Source organism: Ambystoma mexicanum, chromosome 1q (genome assembly GCF_040938575.1).
Source record: "Ambystoma mexicanum isolate Mex_15411 chromosome 1q, UKY_AmexF1_1, whole genome shotgun sequence".
Lineage (NCBI taxonomy): Eukaryota > Metazoa > Chordata > Amphibia > Caudata > Ambystomatidae > Ambystoma > Ambystoma mexicanum.
Genome location: NC_090922.1, coordinates 1,005,453,812 through 1,005,477,449, shown reverse-complemented (window position 1 = coordinate 1,005,477,449; position 23,638 = coordinate 1,005,453,812). Strand labels below are relative to the sequence as shown.

Below are 23,638 nucleotides of genomic sequence, written 5' to 3'. Positions count from 1 at the left end.
AGATTAGGGGTGGAGCAGCTACAGGGAGTTGAACAAAGGCCTGTCCTGGGCCCAGGCAGAGGGTTTATTGGGGGGAGGCCATAAATGGCTTCCTCTTGAACAATGGGCCTTCCAGGGCCCAGGCAGATGGTTTATTAGGGGGACCGTAAAATAGCTTCCTCTTGGCAGAAGCTGGGAGGGGCAGGGTCTCTGAGCTTGGCAGAAACTGGATAAACTGGTTTCTCCACCATGTGACCTGCAAAGACACACCCCTGTTGGCCAGAATATGATTTTAAGAAAGATGTATAACTCATGGTGCGGACTTGTCAAAATTATTTAAATGATACCATTATTCTTGTGATTTTTCTGTGCACGTTTTAAGGCGCGTTGGGAATTTGTGTGATGTTCTGGGGCAAAACCCTGCTATTTATGTATACTACAGACTCTGTGTTTAAGCTAGAGACATGGGAGTTTACTGGAGTATGTCTGGACAGGCGTGTACATGTGTATAAATCTGGAGAAAAATCTGATGTTGCAAAACCCACTAAAAAGCACCAAATGTTGCCATTTCTGAATGCAAGCCCCCAGGAAGAGCAGAGTTTGAACAGGGTATACCTCATGTGATATGTGATGGGTGCATGTAATTTCAAACCACTGTGTATCTATGAAATATGTCTTTAGGTCAAATATAGATTGTGTGTAATTTGACAGGGGAGTGTCCTTTCTGCAAGCCATTAAATGACATCATTCTGACACACAATCCTGCTCTCCAGTGAGAACACAAAGAATTCTCCAACCTATCAGAACTCTGAAGGGGTTGGGCCTAGAAAGCTAGCCTCTCCACCCACTTTCAAAGCACATAAAAAGAGATTGCTGGGACAGGTAGGGAGATTCAATTCCATTTGCTGCGGAGCATGCTGACATACGACTTCACATCCAGAGATCCTACACTTAGACTTCCAAGCTGAACAGAGACTACCAAACCTTGAACCAAGAAGGCCCACTGCAAGCAAAAGTATTTGTCAGCAGGCCCAAAAATCATTTGCAGACTATTCACAGCCGGACCCAGGTGTTGATTCTGGCCTGAAACCCTGTGCCAGAAAAATCCAGAAGCAGTGCTGTACCCAGAGAAAGCAGAGCAGTATCCAGAACCAGAGGCCAGAGATCCAGAGTGACCCAGACCGCTGTTAGCAGAACCAGAGAGCTGACCCAGATCACTGTGAAGTGCCGAGACCAGAACCGGAGTCCAGTCCAAAACCTGACCAGATCCGTGGGGAGGCCTATTTCAAAATATATTGTGAGTACCTAGCAGAACTGTGCAGAACCAATCTCTTAGTTAAAATAATATAATTCAATCTATTTTAATCTAACCAGAACTGCCTCCTAACTGTCACCTGTCATTTGTAAAGCTGTCACCTGTCATTTTCTAGCTGCAAGCTGTAACATGTCGCTTTGAACTTTAAAAATTTCAAATCCGAAAAACTACCTTTATTTAATCGTCCGTATCTCTGGAACCGTTTGTGCTAGGAACTTGGTTTAACTTTCCTCTGAAAGCTTAGAATCGTAGCTTTTCAACGAACCTAGAACCGACTTGCTTACTTTTGCCGTAATCGCATTCGCGAATTTTACAGCGATTTGCGATTTGGTTAAAAATCCAGCCACGTGTAACCATCAGCAGTCATCTCTTTCCTTGCTAAAAATTCGTTTGCCTCTTAAGAACCATCCTAGAATCATTGCTAGAGTGAGCCTGAACTCATATTAACTATATACCACTCACCCTGAACCTCCTGAAGGGAATTAAAACCATTTTCCGCATATTCCTCACTTCATTGCCAGCACATATAAAAGCATTTTGGGCCTGTGTTTCAAACTTCTGTAGTCTAAGCTTGCTGGGGTGAACTGAATTACATTTGATTGCATTTCTGAGAACTGTGTGCTTTCCTTCCATTTCCTTGCATTGCATAAAGAGGGGGAGTGGATTGCCAGAGAAAAGTGATTACATTGTTTTGTTGAAACCCTATCAAGTTATTTTCTGTATTGCATTTTCATTCCACCTTGCATCCATTTGAAACCATAAAAGTATTGTTGCTATCTTATCCATCCTATAACCACTCATCATTGATTATAAAGAAGTGTGCTAGTGCCAGACTATCCATTATTGATTACTGCTCAGATTAAGTGTGATATTCAATTATTAATTTATTATAAAGTGTGATATATATGTATATTGTTTAAATTCTCAAATAAACCTTTTAACTTGCAAAACAGAACTACTTCTTGGCTCAGTGGGGTCAGGGGGATTCCAAGAGAGGGGTTTTATATAGGGGTAGTCATCCAGAACTCATGAACTGGACATAAAGACATATCAATAAGGGTTTCCATTCAGTATCCCAGACTAGGCATTGACTTAGCTGTAGTGTTGAATTGAATCCTCTTACAATCAGCTACTTTTGCACGTTCCTCCAGGCACGAATACATGCACCCTTCAAACAGTGCAGGGTGTCCCCCGTAAGCAGGCCTGCGACTCAGGGAGCATGCACAGGGTCTCCTGTGACTGTATCTGGCACGCTGACAACATGCGTATGAAAAATCGTAACTCTGCAATAACTCAGGAAAGGTGCATGCAAACCAACGTAAAATGTTCCTGCACCCTGCTACACAGACTACGCGCACCCCTAGGTTACCTCAGAACCCCGATTGAGTACACTCACCCTGAAATTGATGTACGATCCCACCTGCGTGTTGAAAATCCTATGCGCAAATGTACTAACGTCAGCCTTCGGGTGGCGGATGCTTTGAAGGACTTGCGTAGGAGTACGTCTCTTGCCACGCAATAGGGCCGTCCCTCGAAATGGCCACTTCTTCGCAAGTTATTCCTGATTTCTGGTGTTCATCGCCCTTGCCAGCCATCTGCGCAGGCCATGCCCACCCACTGATTGGAGTCTCGCGCAAGGCCCTCGACAGCTCGCAGAGGCGTGCCAGAACAGCACAAACTCCACGCAAGTCCAGGAAAAGTCACGTGCTTTCAATTCAATGAATCAACAGAGTTTGCGTGCACAAATTGGGCACAAGTAGTCTATTTTCTGGGTGAAAAATTCCATGATTCAGCCCCTCAGCATTTTCCAAACATTGGCTCTCAAAAGCATAGAGCATTAACAGCTGGTTATCAGTGCCTGGTTTTCAAGGGATGAGATGGATTTTATAGGATGCCCCCAGGTATAACATCCAGAAATGAGTACCTTTTGAAGCCCTCATTCGGATGGGGACCCCAATGCAAAGGCTTGTTTTAATCCAAAATGCCTGTTAATCGGAAATACACATTTTTTCATTCTGCGTCATATTCTGACGTAATACGTAAGGGAGTGCCTATTGGAATTTTGCATGCCTTTTACGTTTTGCCATATACAATATTTTCTCCTGGAAACAGGGGCTGTGCTACCCTAGCTACCACTTTTGTACCGATTGGCCCAGAATTAGCATAGAGGCCCTAATCTGTTAGAGAATTTCACTTGTTTTTATTAGTCAATGTTTGCAGTTTTATACCAGTCTTAAGGTGCTTTAGAGAGGTTTTCAGAAGATGTGTGATATTGTTGCGCAGGGATGTCTTTTGGGGGTCTCAGCTGCGACCCCTGAGTTCTCTCTTGCTACCCCTGCGGTCGCGCAGCTACCACTAAAAAAATTATTTTAAAAAACATTTTTTTCTTTTTTTTACAATTGCAAGCTCCTAGGCTGTGACCAGCACCATGTGGCTCTTTGTTTCTGGAGTGGCTGGTTTCTTGATCAGGCCTCTTAGAAAAAACAAGGGGTTCAACAAGCGTAACACTTTGATCGGTGACCCTAAACAAGAAAGAATAGGAATAACAAATAATTTGTCTTTCTGGAATTTTATACAATAATTGGCAGACTCATTAAAGGTTTATTTCAGGCAGACTTCATGGGGTGAGTCACTGATGTAGTCTGTTCTTAAACATCTCAAACTCACAATACAGACAAACACCTCCAAAAAGCATTTAGAGTACAATAAGCATCCATTTCGGACTGTATATTTTGCTTTTAGCAAGTTGTAGTTATAGCATTTTTTTTCTGCCGTTGTCTCTGTTACAATCATCACAAGACATTCCTTCTAGGTGTGCTCGGTCCCTTAACCAAATCCTTGTGCCTAAAAGCTTGTGTACAGGGTAGACATGTTTGACCATAGCACATAAAGTGGCCGTTGATTTCATTGTGCTGCATTTAATGCTTTGTTGTAATGTGTCTATCTCTCCTATCTCCCTGACATGCTGGTCTGGAGTTTGTTTTCATGTATCAGGTAAGGAGTGCCCAGAGTACGGGATTCAGTGTGAGTGTGCTGCATTCGCTGCGCTAATTTAAATTCTTTAATACAGTGTTATGAATCCTCCCAATGGTATGTATTTTGTCAACCGCTGAATCCTGAAAATTAGATCCATGCTGGCTTGACATGTGGCCAAATTTGCAGATGAACTGGCCTGCTGTTAAATCTCAGTTAGCAGTTTAATGGTATCCAGTACAGAGTGTAATTTGCTTTCTGATTTTGAGAACATTCGGACGTGTAATTTCTCATTTTACTATAGCCAGTAAGATAGCTATAGCCAGTAAGATAGCTCAGTGGGTTTAACGCTCACTGCTTCAATGTGTGTGTGATATGCATGTTGCAGGTTCGAATCCCGGCAAGGCCAACTCACCCTTTCATCCTTCTTAGGGTGATATTGTATTTATAGTTGTTCTATATAAAGCGTTTAAGCGTAAGTGCTATATGATAACACATCATTATCATTTGGCCCTGGACGTCTGCTTGCATTCACAGTAATTTGGTAATATGGCCATGTACACACTGATATTAACGATACATATGGTGATACATTCTTGTATGAAATGTATATCACATTACAGTGATATTGTAACCATATTTTTCGCACTGTACTTAGGAACAATGGTATGTGGTGCCACTTTGTATTTTGTCAAGGGGTGAAAGGTTGTGTTCCATCGAGTCCCATGATGCTACTTCGGGGTGTGGTGAAATGACAGCACTTCCTATGACGTCATCAGAGGTCATGGGTCGTGTGATGTCACTTCTGCTACCTCTGGCATTTTGGTGAAATGACCTCCCTGTTGTTGCGGTCTTGGATACTCATTAAAAGTGGTTATAAGTGCTTCCCATCGTGAACAGTACAGGTGAATTGTAAATAATTAACTTTGTAGCTCTTAAGATTTGTTTAACAAGTGGCATAATCAATTAGATAGCCAAAGTGGAACAGAGAAGAGAAAGGATAAGAAACTCAAGTCTTACTTCAGCAAAGTATTTCCCTCTTTTAAATTATACACCGCTTCCCTGCATAGGTACAAGCAAGTGCTATTGTACTTGTTTGGCTTGAACCGCAGCACCCGTGCAAAACAACTGCAGACACAAAAATTAGGGCAAAGTGCAAATTCATCTCTTCATTTTTCAAATTCACTTTGGGAGTGTGTGCACCGCCCTTCCCGGGCCCATCAGAACATGACGGAATTTGCACAGACTGTGAAAACCTAGTGCAAAGGAGGTGCAGGGCAAATATAACAGTAACATTGCCATTGCATGAGGAATTCAAATTGAATGAGCATAAGAGTCCTCTTTTTTGTATAGGAGGCTATGCGGACGAGGACAAAGAAAGTTCAACCAACATACAGATTCCACCAATAGCTACCCTACTTTTGCACACTTAGGTCGTAGGAGCCCACCAGTCACACTGTGCCAATCTGCATGGTATTCATTAGGCAGTAGTACAACAGGGCAGTGAAAAAGTACACATATTTTGATTGATATACAAATATAGAAATGAGAGAGGAGTCAAAGTAAATGCCTAAGTTGTGAGCAAAAGTTAGGGGGGAGAAAGTTAGATTAGAGGGGGGAAAATGAATAAATGGAGGAGGATTGGGAGGGGGAAGGGAGTTGGAGGGGAAGAAAACTACTTCACTTTTGTCAGTTCAGTTCAGTTAAGGGAAAGGAAGCGAGAAGACATACAGTTTTTAATGGCAGTAAGACAGGAAGAGAGTTTAAGGTGGAGGTAAGGAGAGAAGGAAGAGAAGGAAAGAAAGAGCTGCGTGTCATCGGCATAGAAATGGTGAGAGATGCCAAATGAGGAGATAACAGGGGCAAGGAGGGAGGTGTAGAGTGAGAATAGGAAAGGGCTAAGCACGGCCCGTGGGGAACTCTGTATTCCAGAGGCTGGGAAGGAGAGGCGCGGCCTACCCAGGAAACAGTAAAAGAGCGGGAGGAGAGGTAAGAGGATAGGCAGTTGAGTACAGAGCCTTTGAAACCAAAGGAAGAGAGAGTGTTGAGAAGAAGGGGGTGATCGACAGTGTCGAAGGCAGCAGAAAGATCAAGAAGAATAAGGACAGAGGATTGCTTAGAGTGTCGAGCCGTGAGGAGGGAGTTAAGGATGTAAGTGAGGGCTGTTTCAGGAGAATGTTTAGGGCGGAAGCCAGATTGAGAAGGGGGAAGGAGAGAGAGAGTAATCACAAAGGATGAGAGCTGAAAGTAGGAGAGGCGCTCGAGAAGTTTAGAAAGGAATGGGAGGAGTGAGATGGGACGGAAGTTAGAGGTGATCAGGGGATCTGCAGAAGGTTTCTTCAGAATCGGAATGATAGTGGCATGCTTGAAAGCAGAGGGGAAGGTGGCAGAGGAAAGGCAGGTGTTGAAGAAGGAAGTTAGGTAGGGGATAAGAAGAGGGTAGATCTTAGGAATAAGAATTGAGGGAAAGGGTAAGTTGGAGCAGACAAGGGGTCAGCTTTGGAGAGGAGGTTGATGGAGACGTCAGAAAGGGAGACAGGGGAGAAGTCAGTCATGCAGGTTGTGGGGGAGAAGGGAGATGGGGCAGGGGGAAGTAAGAGGAGGAATTGATCTTTGGCCGAAGGGCAAGAATCTTGGAGGAGAAGAAGTTTGCAAAGTCAGAGGGAGAAAGGGTGGAGGAGGTTGAGGGATCAGGGGTTGGGGGAGAGACAAGATGACAGAGAGTTTGGAAGACACGGTGGGGGTGGGAGGGTTGGGATTGAAGAAGGTTAGAGTAGTAGGAGTGTTTTGCCGAGGAGAGACAAGAGTCATAAAGGGAGTGGTAAGAGAAGTAGGAGGTCTGGTTGGAAAGCGAGGGAGATTTGAGCCAGAGTCTCTCATGATGTCGGAGGAGACGTCACATGGAGAGGAGATGAGTTGAGGAGAGAGCCATGGTTGAGAGGGTTTCCGGGTTGGACGGAAGAAGGAAAGGGGTGGAGCAGATCGAGTGAGGAGGAGATAGAAGAGGAGAGAGTAGAAAGTGCGTCATTGGCCGATAGTAAAGAGAAATCTTGAAGAAAGGGGAGAGAAGAAGAGCAAGTTTCGAGAAAGAGGGAGGGATCAAAGCTACGAAGGTCACGTCGTGAAAAGATAGAAGGGGAAGGCTTAGGAGAAGACGGAAGGGGAAGGGGAGTAAGGGAGAAGGAGAGTAGAGCATGATCAGAGAGATAGAGAGGAAGTGTAGAGACAGTAGAAGATGGGTAGGAAGAGTTGAAGATGAGGTCAAGAGTGGAGTCAGAGGAGGAGAGGAAGGAAGAGGGGAAAGAAGGTAGGAGTCAAGGATGGATAAAGGGGAGAGGAGTGAGGGGGAGAATGGGAGTGAAGATTAAAGTCACTGAGTACAGTTAGAGGAGAGGGAGAGGGAGAGATGAGAGAAAGAAGGTGATCGAGGTCATCATAGAAGGAAGAGAGAGGGCCAGGGGGTCGATATATGAATAGGAAGGAGATGGGGTGAGGAGAGGAGAAGGATTTGTAAAGATACTTAAAAGAGGGGAAAGAAGGAAGTGATGGAGAGAAGGGAATGCATTTGTGTTCCATATATGGTTTCATGAATGCATTTGTGACCATAATTACCTGCAAGGGTATATATTTTCACTTGCAGATTGAAATACAGATGGTCTGATATGTTGAATTCTGTCTCATCTGTAAAATGGTACGTAACATCACACAACGTGACTTTTACTGGCGTCCAGACACTGCAAGGAAGAGATTGCACACAATGGGTTCACGCTATATTTCGCCTTATAGAAACTTGTATATAAAGATGTCACACGATGTGGTACCCCTCTAGTGTACACCACTGTTTATGTATCGATATCTTATGGCAGCGTTTTTTGAGCATCAAGTAAAGAGTTTATCTTCCAAGAACGAAGTGCAGTCGGCTGTTCGAAATGCTGTGGAGTTCATATTCAAGATGTTGATTTTACTTGTCTCACTTGCCTTTCTAGACCTTGAGATATACAGGTCCACAAACAATAAACTGGGCACCACTCTGTTTAAGAAACCAACGGATAAAAATACTCTCTTGTTGTTCAGTAGTTTTCACCAACAAAGACTCTGGGAAAACCTACCTTATGGACAATGACTTCGTATCAGATGGAACTGTAGCAAAACAGAGGACTATGAGGCTAACAGCAAAGAACTCGGTCTAAGATTAAAATACCGTGGGTGTTCCCCATACATCTTCCAATGGTCACTGAAACATGCTCGCCATACCAACAGGCAGACGTGCCTGACTAAACAAAATAAGATTCAGATGGAAAAAAATATGGAACACAAATGTGATGAACTGACGTGGTATATTGTGTACATTGTACCAAAATGTGCGATATTAAGGTTGGTCACAGTACTAGTTAGTAGCACTGAAAAAACATTAGTATATGTACTTTTAATAGAATTTAACGCTAGTAAATGAAGGAAGAGGGACTTTACCACTCCTCTATAAATCAGTGAATAAGTTGATCGTTACAAGAGGAAGGAGCAAACTTGCTTCTCCCTCCTGTGTATCATTTTATCTTTTTTTAATATGATTTGTATATTTGTATATTATTTAAAATATGTGTACTTTTTCACTGCCCTGTTGTACTACTGCCTAATCAATACTATGCAGATTTGTACAGTGTGGCCGGTGGGCTCCTACGTGTGCAAAAGGAGAGCATCACAATGAGGGCCATACAGAGTGGAGAGGTGGGAACAAGTGCATCAAAGAGATAGAATAGAGGCAGATATGAAGCAAGAAGAAGATGGCAGAGTCCAGCTCACACACCCTATGAGGTCTTCTCTGAGTAGAAACTTCAGGATGCTACAGAAAAGTAAGCACCTCGAACTCACCTAAGCATGAGATGTTCCACCCACCTTTTATTATGGGGAACCCAATGTAGAGCAATATAGGTCAACACGCCGCAAGCCAAGAACATGATCAGCAATCTGTTCACCGGGGCCATACCAGTTAGCTGAGCCACGTGTCGATGCTGCACATGGCCTGTGCTGGGGGCGGGGGGTAGGGGCTTCTGTAACTGCAGATTCTGTTCCTGCCATTACAGATCCAGGAGAGCAGATGGATAGATAGGGAATAACAGTATGGATCAGCACTGTTTCCCATAGTTATCCTACCAAACCCTACACAAACGTGATAGCTCTGGCCAGATTTGGGATTGGCCTGCAGGTTTCATGGGTGGGACCTTCCTACCCTAAAATAGATTGCTAAATTGTATCACGCCAAGATCTGCACAAAAGTGATAGATCTGGCCAGATCCAGGACTGGTCTGCAGGTTTCAGGGGCAAGAGCTTACTGCATGGAGAGTTATGGCTAATATTTAAAATACAAGAAACATGTCTCTATAACATAATCACAAGACAATCCACCAAAGGTCACCAAAGGTCACTGTTAAACTACAGTGACCTCAGCTGGTAAGCTTCGTGATAATGTGCTATGTTTTCAGGTTTTTTCTGTATTTATAATGTTAGAGAGATAGCTCAGTTAGGCAAGCTGTCATTCCAGAATCATGAAGTGGAGGTCTGGATCCCTCTCTGTGGCTATAGGTTTTCTGAGACCAAAGTAAGTTCCGTTATTCTTTCAACATTTTTGTTTGTGCAGCATCTATACCAAAATACAGGTGCTGTGTATACATGGTAAAGAGACAATGCTGTGGCCCACTATTAGGCAATTCTGCGGTGCAATACAAAGGGCTATGCTTTTCCATCACTTTTAAAAACAATGTTTCTAAGTACCAAATTTGATCACAAATACAAAACTTTAGTTTAAAGTTGTAACTCTGGACACAGCATCCCTACTGCAGAAAAATCTTACCCTGGGCCTCATTAGGACCCTGGCGGTAAGGGGTTTGCGCCAGCGTTAGCTGCGCCGACCCCTTACCGCCAACTACGAGTTTCCAGAGCGCCATGGTCACTTTTCCGCCCGCTTTTTGCGGGCGTAAAAATCCATGGCGCTATGGGTCCTCGCTGTTAATTACGCCACCGTAGTGTACGGTGGCGTAATTAACACCTTCCCCACTCCCATTGAGCCCTATGGGGCCGAAATGGGAATGGGGAAGGGTAAATGGGTCAATGGGGACTTACCGCCCCGCCGACCTCGGAATGGGGCGGTAAGTCCGCCATCCGCCATGGCGTAAAGGGACTTTGCGCCATGGCGGAAAAGTCCGCCGATGGCGGAAAAAATCCGCCTGGGTCGTAATGAGGGCCCCTGAGTGTGATTGCTGGTGAGTAGATCAAGAGCCTGGGGGTGGATCTGTTACAAACCTAACCACTCCTTTATCATCTGCAGAGAGAGAGGGTGGTCCATTTTAAATGCTATCTATAACAGTGGGTTTCCTAAACTTGCTAATAGAGCCGAGCCCAACCCCAAGTAATTCCAGGGAAAAGTAACCAAACAGTGCCCAGCCCCAGGTGATACCTGGGAAAAGTGACCAGCCAAACTTTTGTAGTCCACATTTTTCTCGGCTACGGAGGGATAATTCTAAAACCCAGTTCGCAGGAGAGCCCCTACCCCCTCTTAGGGAGTTGCTATGGTTACCGTGTTGGTGATTGCAAAGCATGGGACAGTAAGTCGTCTGCTGGCAGACTCTGTGCCCCCAGCTACCTATAAGCATGGAAAGAGAGGGCAGACAACAAACCCCTCGTCAAAGTAAAATAACCAAAGAATGTTGTTTAGATGAATGAGGCAAGGTGTAGCCAGGATTGTCCAACAGTAGAGCCGGGCGCTAATGTAGTTGGGCCCACTGCAGTGACATTAACATCTGTAAATGCTCACACAGCATTGCTGACTGGGCATTTACAGAATATGGGTGGGCCTTGCCCACTCAGGCCCTACCCTGTCTACGCCTCTGTCGTGTGCCATTTAAACACATGAATGCATTGACGTTTGTTTTCCAATGACCTTATTTTGACAGAAATAGGTTTATATCTCTTTGATGAATGTCCTCTCATGTGTTTGCTTTGCTGGCTTTCTCGAATATTTTGTTGATGCCCTTTTTTTAAACAGGCTTTTTTAAAGTTTCGTCAGTTGTCGAACACCGCTTTCCTGGAGGATTACGTATGCCTTCATCCCATCAGATAGGACCTACAGTCCAATTGTCATGGCAACAGGTATTTTCTTCTAATGTGAGTTTCGCTGTGTACCTCTGTTTCTTCTTGCCTTTGCCTTGCTTCCTTTCCTTCCTCCATGTATTTTGGTTCATACACACCAAACAACAGACCCCCGGAAAGGAGTACAGATTAATGGGGTATTAGGTAAAAAATGTTATTCAAAGTAGGCACTCCTAAACCTGGTCACATAGAACGTAAAAACAGCAATCAATAATTTGTTGAAGTAAGAATTCGAAAGGGATATGTGGAGCAGTTGGCTATCACAAAAGCATTTCATAATACAAAAGTTGGTAAATCTCAGTGGACTAGTGATGCAATAATGCATCAGATCAGCAGAGATATATTTGGATAAGAGTGCACAAGACAGTGGAAAAGCTTAATTGTTGAAAATGGTAGAAACAGTTGTCGGTGGATGTGAACATGTTCTCCTACAAAATACTGGACTGTGCACCTGTAACAGAAATAATGTAAAACACTCAGGTCCTCATCACGAGTTGGGCAGTAGCCCTTAAATGCAGCAGTATCCGTATTACCACCACATTTAAGGGGTAAACGTGCAGAAAATTCCCCATTGGGACCAATGGTTAGAATGGGGAATTACAGTTACCGGCCAACCCTTGATCGGCTCTAATAGCACCTGACTGAATGTGGTAACACTATTAGTGCGGGCATTAACACAGCGGTGATATCGCCTGGGTACCAACTTGTGATGAGGCCCTCATACTAGTGCAGCGTATGTTCGAATAAGGAGTAGTTAAAAAAGTTGTAGATATGGCAGAACAATTATGAATGGAACACATGCATGAATAATAAAGTGAACACGGAGACAGGCTTTGTTGATATGTATTGCACGTTTCAGTATCTTCCACTTTCCCATGGTGACACTTAATTGCATGAATGCATCAAGAGAACATTTTGCTGCAGGGGCCTCATACATCCCAGGCAGGGGTGTATGCTCTGGTATAATGCTGCCAGGGCAATCGACCTTAACAAAGATTCAAGATGATGTTTACATCAAAGGTCATGATTCAATTTTTGGATTCATGATTATTCTGCTGTTCTTTAGTCTTGAGGAGAAATGAATGGGGGAACAAGAGCGGCTCTCTTTCCCGACCGACAGTAGAATCATCATGAATACAAAAAAGGAATCATGTATGTATGATATAAGCATTGTCTAGAATTAAACAAGATTAAGATAAATATCATTACTCCTGATGACCTACGCATAGTGGCAAAACACATGTAGAAGATGAGGATGAGATGATAAGGATATAATTATCAAACTGACCATATGTATGAAACACAATGTTGATATCATATGATATTAAAAATGAGATCAAACAATTGTAAACAGCAGATCTATAAATAACAATATCCAACTCCAAATTAAAGGACATTGGGCCTCATTACGGCCCTGCCGATCCGGAAAGAACGGTGGTGGTAAAACTGCCACCACCGTTCTTTCTGGACCGGCTGATTAAGAGTCCTGCATGCGGGAGGTGTCACTCCCGCCAGGTCTGACCTGGCGGGTTTAACACCACCCGCCTGCAGGCAGACATGGAAACACCGGCTCTGTCATAGACGGAACCAGTGTTTCCATGGTCCCCATCCGCATGGAGTCCTATGGGGCTCCATGGGAATGGGGACTTACACAATTCCGCCTGCGGAATTCCCGGGTCACCGGGGTCATAATGCCCCGGTAATTCCAGGAATCACGGATGCGGAATGGTAATACGAGTCCGGCGGTAACCTGGCTGTTTATCCGGCTCGTTTACCGCCGGACTCGTATTGAGGCCCATTGTGATTGTTGCATTGGATTTGTTGCTCCAGAAAATTGTCGTTGTCTTGCAGGCCGTACTACTTTATACCTAGGTCTTGGATATATATCTTGGTGATTGTCATTGCCCTCCAGTTAAGGCAAAATCTAAGATACATTCACTTTGTATGTCTAGGCAACAATGCAAAACGAAAAACGAAAGAAATACTGTCAAGTATCATTAGCACCACAATCATGAGTCGGTTTCAACAGATCTGGGATGACATCTGGGCCTTGTCCTGCCACATCAACAAAGCTCCCACTAACTGCAATGCAAAGTGGGCATGGCCTACGGCAATGTTCATGGCACAGTTGCCCTAACTGTAGTGCCTGCTGATCTCCGCCTCCAGCCCCATGCACACTCTCCACACGTGTTTTCGGCAAGGTGTATTGCAATAGAACCAAGCATTATGGCTAAGCCGCTCATGCACTGTACCCAGGACACGGGTTATGGCAATGGCCTGAATCGAACTTCCCTGCCTGCTGGAGCCTTGCCTTGTGTGCTCTGTGCGAAATGGCCAAACCCAAAACCCAGGGAAGCAACCCCGGCATTTGTATTTTGTTTCCAGTTAGCCAGTTAAGATTGTTTAGAAAAATATACAGGGTAATTCATAGAATTTCGCACAAAAGTGGCGCACGCGGTTGGCGCACAGTGTTCCCGTGCGATACACTGCGCCAGCTGCGTGAGAAAAAATCCATTTCATCGCACAGCGTATTCATGGATTTTAGCCTCCAAAACCAGCCGTGGCGCAGAGTGGCGCACCGACCCTGCAGCAGTGCCAGTTATGCCCCCAAGAACGCCCTTGCGCAAGGAAAAGCCATCAAAATTCTCAATTCATCGCAAATGTCTGCGCTGACCCTGGACCAGTCCACAGGGCTGCCAAACAGCAGACGCCAAGCGGGGAACGTGTATTTCAGTGGTTCGCGGGAAGTTTCACACGCAAATGTCCTGGGTACGTGTACATCAGGGGTGCGCGTGAAGTAATACACGTGAATCCATCAGGGCACATGTATTCCAGGGGTGCGCGGTAAGTATCACACGCAAATTCAGCAATATACGTGTATTTCCGGGGTGCGCGGGAAGTATCACACGTGATTCCATCAGGGCACGTGTATTTCAGGGGTGCGCGCGGAGTACTACACGTGAATTGTCCGTGTGGGTCCTCCCAGGTGTTCCCTCTACACCCTCCACGGCCCTTGCAGGCAGCCCACACCACAGGGGACTACCCTGCACCCCTGCTCATGTCCCGCAGGCAGCCCATCCACCATGGGCATGCCCCCCAGCCAACCCACAAGTCACCTTGCACCACTGATCAACAACGCATGTCTCCCAGCACCCTCACCCCCCAGCACTGTGGGGCACCCTCCACCAGGCCCCCACTCCTGTCTCCCTGCACCCCCACCCCTCTGCATCCAGGGGCACCCTCCACCAGGCCCCCACTCATGTCTCCCAGCACCCCCACCCCCCGCAGTGCAGGGCACCCTCCACCAGGCCCCACTCATGTCCAACTCATGTCCCCCTGCACCCCCACCCCCCCCCAGCATCCAGGGGCACCCTCCACCAGGCCCCCACTCCTGTCTCCCTGCACCCCTACCCCCCAGCATCCAGGGGCACCCTCCACCAGGCCCCCACTCCTGTCTACCACCCCCCCCACCCCCCAGCAGTGCGATCCGCCTGGGTACGTGTATTTCAGGGGTGCGCGTGTAGTCTGACACGCAAATTCATCAGGGTACGTGTATTAAGGTTTCGCGTGAACTTCCACACGCGATATCAGCAGGGTACGTGTATTACGGGGTTTGCGTGAAGTTCCACATACAATTGCCCTGGGTATGTGTATTCCGGGTTGCGCGGGAAGTTCCACACGCGATTGCCCTGGTTACATGTATTTTGGGGTGCGTGGGAAGTTCCACACGCGATTGCCCTGGTTACGTGTATTTCGGGGTGCGCAGGAAGTTCCACACGCGATTGCCCTGTGTACGTGTATTTCGGGGTGCGCGGGAAGTTCCACACGCGATTTCAGCAGGGTACGTTTATTCCAAGGTGCACGGGAAATTCCACACGCGATTGTCCGTGGTGCGTGTATTTCTGGTTGCGCGTGAAGTTTCACACACGATTTCAGCAGGGAACGTGTATTCCAAGGTGCGCGGGAAATTCCACATGCGAATCCAGCAGCCTGCGTGTATTCCGGGGGTGCCGTGGAGTCCTACACGTGAATTGGCCGTGTGGGTCCTCCCAGTTGTTCACTCTACACCCTCCACGGCCCCTGCAGGCGGCCCACACCACAGGGGACTACCCTGCACATGTCCCACAGGCAGCCCATCCACCATGGCCATGCCCCCCAGCCAACCCACATGTCACCTTGCACCACTGCCCACCAACGCAAGTTTCCCAGCACCCCCACCCGCCAGCACTGTGGAGCACCCTCCACCAGGCCCCCACACCTGTCTACCACCCCCACCACTGCCCAGCAGTGCGATCCGCCTGGGTACGTGTAGTTCAGGGGTGCACGTCTGACACGCGAATTCATCAGGGTACGTGTATTATGGTTCCGCGTGAACTTCCACACACGATATCAGCAGGGTACGTGTATTACGGGGTTCGCGTGAAGTTCCACACGCGATTGCCCTGGGTACGTGTATTCCGGGGTGCGCGGGAAGTTCCACACACGATTGCCCTGGTTACGTGTATTTTGGGGTGCACCGGAAGTTCCACACGCGATTGCCCTGGTTACGTGTATTTCGGGGTGCGCGGGAAGTTCCACGCGCGATTGCCCTGTGTACGTGTATTTCTGGTTGCGCGTCAAGTTTCACACGCGATTTCAGCAGGGTACGTGTATTCCAAGGTGCGCGGGAAATTCCACATGTGAATCCAGCAGCCTACGTGTATTCCGGGGGTGCCGTGGAGGTCCTCCCAGCTGTTCACTCTACACGCTCCACGGCCCCTGCAGGCGGCACACACCACAGGGGACTACCCTGCACATGTCCCGCAGGCAGCCCATCCACCATGGCCATGGCCCCCAGCCAACCCACATGTCACCTTGCACCACTGCCCACCAACGCATGTCTCCCAGCACCCCCACCCCTCAGCACTGTGGGGCACCCTCCACCAGGCCCCACTCATGTCCAACTCATGTCCCCATGCACCCCCACACCCCAGCACTGTGGGGCACCCTCCACCAGGCCCCCATTCCTGTCCCCCTGCACCCCCACCCCCCTTCATCCAGGGGCACCCTCCACCAGGCCCCCACTCCTGTCTCCCTGCACCCCCACCCCCCAGCAGTGCAGGGCACCCTCCACCAGGCCCCCTCTCCTGTCTCCCTGCACCCCCACCCCCCACCAGTCAGGGGCACCTGCCAGCAGGCCCCCACTCAGGTCCAACTCATGTCTCCCTGCACCCCCACCCCCCACCAGTCAGGGGCACCTGCCAGCAGGCCCCCACTCCTGTCTCCCTGCACCCCCAACCCCCAGCAGGGCAGGGCACCCTCCACCAGGCCCCCACTCCTGTCTCCCTGCACCCACATCCCCCACCAGTCAGGGGCACCTGCCAGCAGGCCCCCACTCCTCTCTCCCTGCACCCCCACCCCCCAGCAGTGCAGGGCACCCTCCACCAGGCCCCCACTCCTGTCTCCCTGCACCCCCACCTCCCAGCAATGCAGGGCACCCTCCACCAGGCCCCACTCATGTCCAACTCATGTCCCCCTACACCCCCACCCCCCAGCACTGTGGGGCACCCTCCACCAGGCCCCCACTCATGTCCAAATCATGTCTCCCAGCACCCCCACCCCCCACCAGTCAGGGTCACCTGCCAGCAGGCCCCCACTCCTGTCTCCCTGCACCCCCACCCCCCAGCAGTTCAGGGCACCCTTCACCAGGCCCCCACTCCTGTGCCCCTGCACCCCCACCCCCCAGCACTGTGGGGCACCCTCCACCAGGCCCCCACTCATGTCCAACTCATGTCTCCCAGCACCCCCACCAGTCAGGGGCACCTGCCAGCAGGCCCCCACTCCTGTCTCCCTGCACCCCCACCGCCCAGCAGTGCAGGGCACCCTCCACCAGGCCCCACTCATGTCCAACTCATGTCCCCCTGCACCCCCACCCCCCAGCACTGTGGGGCACCCTCTACCAGGCCCCCACTCATGTCCAACTCATGTCTCCCAGCATCCCCACCCCCCACCAGTCAGGGGCACCTGCCAGCAGGCCCCCACTCCTGTCTCCCTGCACCTCCACCCCCAGCAGTGCAGGCACCCTCCACCAGGCCCCCACTCCTGTCTCCCTGCACCCCCACCCCCCACCAGTCAGGGGCACCTGCCAGCAGGCCCCCACTCCTGTCTCCCTGCACCCCCACCCCTCAGGAGTGCAGGGCACCCTCCATCAGGCCCCCACTCCTGTCTCCCTGCACCCCCACCCCCCACCAGTCAGGGGCACCTGCCAGCAGGCCCCCACTCAGGTCCAACTCATGTCTCCCTGCACCCCCACCCCCCAGCAGTGCAGGGCACCCTCCACCAGGCCCCACTCATGTCCAACTCATGTCCCCCTGCACCCCCACCCCCCAGCACTGTGGTGCACCCTCCACCAGGCCCCCACTCCTGTCCCCCTGCACCCCCACCCCCTGCATCCAGGGGCACCCTCCACCAGGCCCCCACTCCTGTCTCCCTGCACCCCCACACCCCAGCAGTGCAGGACACCCTCCGCCAGGCCCCCATTCCTATCTCCCTACACCCCCACCCCCCACCAGTCAGGGGCACCTGCCAGCAGGCCCCCACTCAGGTCCAACTCATGTCTCCCAGCACCCCCAGCCCCCAGCATTCAGGGGCACCTGCCAGCAGGCCCCCACACATGTCCCCCAGCCAACACGTCATCACAATCTAGATCCCTGGCCCTTATGGGCAGCCTCCACATGCCAAACACCCACCCAAGTATTGCATCCACCCACTTAGATATGCCGATTACATGATACAACCCCAATGGCAAGTATGTAAATGAACACATCTCCCTCACATACACACAATGGGTGTCAGGGAATGTCAAAACCCATATCATGACATGCATGAAACCAATGAGACGATACTACACATTGAAGTATGATGAAAAAATATGTACTAAAAGCAACATAAATGGAATCAAAAAGAAACAAACGAAAATGTGAATTAAAAACAAAAAGCAGCATGTCCATAAAATAATGTAAAACGACAAATCATAATCCAAAGGAAAGCTGTCCAAAGTCACAGTTCACAAAAGTAAATCCAATGGAAAATTAAAACCAAAAACCATTGCTCCATGGGTAAAATCAAAATGAAAAAAAAAATCCCAGTCAACTATATACAGATAAACAATCCAGGGTCCATGATCCCAACAGAAGAAATGAAACCTATCTAATGAGACTACCTAATGAAAAATAACTATATACAAAAATGTGGCCCATTGTCCAAAAGGTCCAAAAAATGTAAAAAAGCAAAGGAAACCTAACACTAACTTCAGAACTATTTACAAGGGCAGCGGGCTAGTCCGACGGCTCATTTCGGGATGTTCCGGGCCAGGGCATCATCAAACTCCTGCTCAATGTCCCGGAGGCAGTCTTCCTCCATGGCCCCAAGGGTCCGCAGGGCTGACGACATGTTCACCTCCAACTCCCTGTGGATTGCCTCGAGGCACTCGGCCCGCCTCAGGGCCCTCCGCATGGAGTTCTCCGCCCTGACCATCGTGAGCCATGCCTCTTCCGCCCGCTGCCGCTCCGCATCTATGGTGTGGCCCAACCGCTGCCACACAGAAGACACTTCCTGCCCTGGGTCCTCCTGCCCTCTAGCCGATGCCTGCCCCTCCGATGTCGAAGGCCCCAAGCCATCATGGCTCCCACCTCGTTGCTGCTGCTGCTGTGCCTCTGTCCGTGCCATGGCTCCTGCTGCCTGCACATCCTCCACTGGCTGGGGTGCAGTCCTGCTGGACGTCCGACTCCCGACTGTGGCAGGGATGCCTCCTCCACCAGCCTGCCCGCACCGTCAGAAGCAGCTCCACAGGGCACCCAGGTGACAAATGGGTAGGAAGATGGCACGGAGGACGACTGGCGCATAGAGTGTTCAGTTGACGAGGGGGTCGGAGCAAGCTGCAGAAAACAGAGGAATCCGGCCTGGGTGACCTGTCCGAGTAGGCCGACGCGGTCAACAAACCATTCGAGATGACGTGCAGTCTCCTTATGAAAAGACTGCAGGTCACCTCGCATGGCCTGTTGACGCAATGCCAAACCAGTCAGGACAGGCTCAACCCGTACCTGGATAGCCACGTCCGCAGGCAGAGGAAGGCCAGTTGTTGTGAGCTCATCCCCTGCCTGAAAACGGGTCTGGACGTAGGCATCCCTGCTGGCGCAAGATGATGCAGCGACAGGATCAGGGACAGGATTGCACACAGGCACCGATGCGGCGGCCTGTGCTGCCTCCTGTCCTTGGTCCTGCACTGCACCACTAGCACCAGTGGAATCCCCACCTCCAGACCCCGTCTCTGTCACTTGCACGGCCTCCTCCTCCACCAAACCCCCCACCAACCTGGATGACTCCGTGCCATCTTCCCCTGTTGGGCCCTGTGGGGTCCCAGCTGCCCCTTCTGCTGCCGAGGAGTCCAACTCCGACCTCTGCCTCTTGCACCTCCCCCCGGCAGCTGCGGCCTGGGACGTGGCACCGGACTCCTCACTCCCCGACGAGATCACAACCTGGGAGGGGAGCTGGGCCTTGCGTCTCCGGCTGGCGGTGCGATCCCCGCCGCTGTGCTCCACAGCACCTTCTCCGCCCTCTTCATCAGTTGACGCTGCAGACAGGGAGAAATAAAACACAGGCATCAGGGCACTGTACAATGGACACATACACACATGACAGTTGTACATGAGTGGCATTGGCAAACCTCAGACATGGCATCACAATCGCCAACACACATGTCATTTCAACTCGCACACATGAGCCATACCACAGCCATATCGCAACAGCCAGCACCATCCATACACATACAACAGCATGAGCAGGCAAAGGTGAGCCAGACATCACATGCAACACAGGGAGTGCACTACACATGCACACACACCACCACACTTGCATGCATGTGTACACCTCTGCCAACTGTGGCAGTGTTCAGATTGGCATCCATGTCACATCTGCCAATCAGGCTTCCACATCCCGCTGTCACATGCATCCATGTTGCATCACTGTTGCACCCTTGTCAAATACACACACATGTACACAGTGCTGATACATGCAGCTGAAAACAACATCCATGTGTGACATCACGAACATGCCTACTTACATACACATTCATCCAAACATGTGTGCCCACCCAACTGCATTTGCCATGCAAGCCTACACACACAAGCACCATCCATGTCTCACACATGACTGCCCTCGCATGTGTTAGCCTCACGGCCCTGTACACCCCTCCATACTTGGCCCCATAAAAACACATGTGCAAAATGCACACTACTGGCACATCACCACACGCACAGCACACAATCATGATGCATGTACACAGTTACCGCTCGACTCCAGACGGGTCTGCCTCTTAAGGACCTGGACGTGGAGCGCTGGGGATATGCGTTCCAGGACCCTCATCTGATCGTCCGACAAGTGGCCCCGGCGCCCCTTAGCATCCGCTGCCTTCAAGAGGCGCTGGGCCTTGTTGAGGGTCCTGGACCTGAAGTCCTCCCAGCGCTTCTTGACATGATGGAATAGTCGGACTGCCACCCCCTCCGCGTTGATGGCAGTCACGATGTCCGTCCAGATCCGAATCCGTCCTTCCTTGTCGGCGCGCAAACTTCCGAAGAGGGCATCATACTGCCCCAGGACTACTGGCCGGGGGTTGTAAGTGGTGCCAGATGTTGCAGTGCCTGACATGACAACCCCAGAGGCACGAGTGGGTGGGCAACTGGGTCCTGGGGCTGGTCTGTGGAGCGAAGGAATCCCAGTCGGGAGTCTTCGGTTCCAGCAGGGGTGGTCACAGCAACAGCACCCCTGGCTGATGTGCAGGCAGCAAATGGCAGGGCACGTGGGCAGCAGGCAATCAGGCAGCAGCAGATGGCAGGTGGGAGCGTGCTCGGAGCACTGGGGGGCAGTAATTCGGCCTTCTGGGCATGAGCGTGGTCTTCCGTGTGCTTACGCGTGGCCAGCTTGATACGGAGTGATTTGGCACGTGAAAATCCAGCACGACTGCGTGTAATTCGAGGAAAGGGCTTTAGCGCGTAAGCGCGTCAGCACACATACGCGAATTCATTGGCCCAAAGGCCACCAGCGCGTATGCGCATCTGTGACGTGCGTGCACGGGCATTTCCCTGTACACGGGTGCATGTTACACATCCAATGACAGCACGTCAGAGTGTCAGCTCGTGTAATTGGAGGATGGGGACTTAGCGCATACACGCGGAAGTGACGCTGGATGTGTGGGCATCTTTAAAAGGTACGTGTAGAACGGCATTTCCTTTTACGTGCTTTTCGTGGAGAGCGAGTGGGTGAAATCTGTACTTTTTGTCGGTTCACACGCGATTTACTTCACGGCATTCCAAGTTCGTACTCCCTGTTACCTCTGACAGCTTTTTCTCTTCTTGTCTTTTTCCTGGGCCTGTTTCTTCAAACAGCGTTCACTTCTCCTGTTGTCCTGTCTCCTCAGACAGCGTACAATTCTTCTTTTGGCAGGGGTGTTGCCAACACGCACACACGCGTATTTTTCAAGTGATATTTCCTGGCAGACGGTGAGTCGCGCACGTATTTCACATCTGTGCTTGCCCCGTGTGTTGCCTACCCCTTCAGAGGTCAGTCTAGGCTGCGTGTGACACGCATACGTTCATTTTTGTGTTTCTGGGTGCCACAGCGTAGTGCAGGTTTTTTTTTCCATGCACGTGGTCTAGGAGGGGTTGCGTGCACATTATCTCCCTTTTTCGGGTGCCTGTATGTTGCGTGACCCGTAATCTTTCCCCCAGGGGTCACATACAGCTTTGCTAGAGCACTAGGGTACAAATTCCATCTAGTACCCTACCACTTTGACCCCGAATTGCCCAGGACAATAGTTTACTGCAACTCCCATATGCACAACAACATCAGTGCCATGGTTGGGAGGCGAGCACGCGGTAAGGGTGGCAAAGGTGGGCGAGCCACAAGAGGTGGCCGTGGTGGATACGGTAGGGGACGTGGCCAGGACTTGCAGGGTGCCCCTAGCCCCCCATGTGTGGGTGACCAGTCAGGGACACCCATCCCCCCCCCGGTTGAGGGTAACGTGGCTGACACCATCCCTGCTCAGCCCTTGTTGGACCAGCCCATTGTGGCACCAGACCTGACACAGGGTGACTCCATGGATGACTTCCAGGTCAGCAGGTATAGGCCACGTGTGGCGGTGCACATTGGTGTCAGCTATGTCATCTGCTGCCCCGAGTAGGCAGGGTGGGAGGCTGCAGGGGCAGCTGCGGCTCCATCCCCACAGCTCTGAGTCTCCCAGCCAGGACAGTGTCGGTCCTAGTCCATCCTGCTGACGTTCAACCTGACTACATCACACTTCAGCTAATGCCTGCACCAAGTCCCATGGTGAGTGTTCATTCCCACACTCCTAGTCCACAGTCCACCGGGGCTCCTGCCCCTAGTGTCCAGAGCGGCGTAGGACACTCAGTATCACCACCATCTTCCAAGCGGAAGAGGAAGAGTGCTCGTTCAGTACAGGCTGATGCCCCAGGCACGACTACACAGTCCGGCCCACCAAGGAAGCCCAGCTTCAATCAGGCCGAACTTGATGCACTTGTGGAGTATGTGTCCACACATGACAGCGAAATGGTGATTACTGCAGGATGCAAGACCACACCTGCACAACGTCAGGCACACTGGCAGACCATTGCGGAACTCATAAGTGCCCTTGGATTCGTGAGGCGCACAGCTAATGATTGCTACAAGCGCTGGAATGACCTTAAGCGCAGGGCAAAGAAAAAGCTGGCCTCAAGTCATGCCGCAACTCTAGTGACTGGAGGTGGGTCTCCGGCAGAGGACATAGAACTCACTCCACATGAGTATGTTGCTGGGACCTACGTCACGGAGGAACAGATCCAAGGCGTGGGAGACCTGCCAGATTACGAGGCATTGTCCGGTGAGTGCACATGCATGTGTGTGTCATCCATGTGCATGGTGTGTGTGTGAGTGCTTCTGATTGAGTGCCAGGTGAGGGGGTGTGTGCCTGAGTGGTTTGGGTCACCCATGTGCTTCATCCAATACATTCTGCGTACCAGGATTTGGGTGTTGCAGTATCCCTTCTGGCAACAGTAGACATTCAGCCCAACCTCACGTCAGTTGCCCTTGAAGTGTCATCTTGCCACAACATAGTTGCATGTTATTCTGTGTTCATTCAGGATGATTGTCTGCATTCCACCACTTTCACTAGGCATTTCTCAGTCCTATTGTCACATG

General features: G+C 50.0%; 1 protein-coding gene across 4 annotated transcripts in view; it reads left to right on the top strand.

The window, feature by feature from the left end:
- The window catches only part of ST6GALNAC5 (ST6 N-acetylgalactosaminide alpha-2,6-sialyltransferase 5), an 830,159-nt gene that overhangs the window by 349,807 nt on the left and 456,714 nt on the right, over positions 1 to 23,638 (top strand). For 2 of the 4 annotated variants that reach the window (XM_069641675.1, XM_069641676.1), the window contains exon 3: positions 11,307 to 11,410. The exons of 1 other annotated variant lie outside the window; for it this stretch is intronic. In XM_069641675.1, coding sequence (XP_069497776.1) covers positions 11,307 to 11,410 — 104 coding nt within the window. Of the gene's footprint in view, positions 1 to 4,200; positions 4,289 to 11,306; positions 11,411 to 23,638 lie in introns of those variants that run through there. One more of the 4 variants, XM_069641678.1, reaches the window with a different exon arrangement.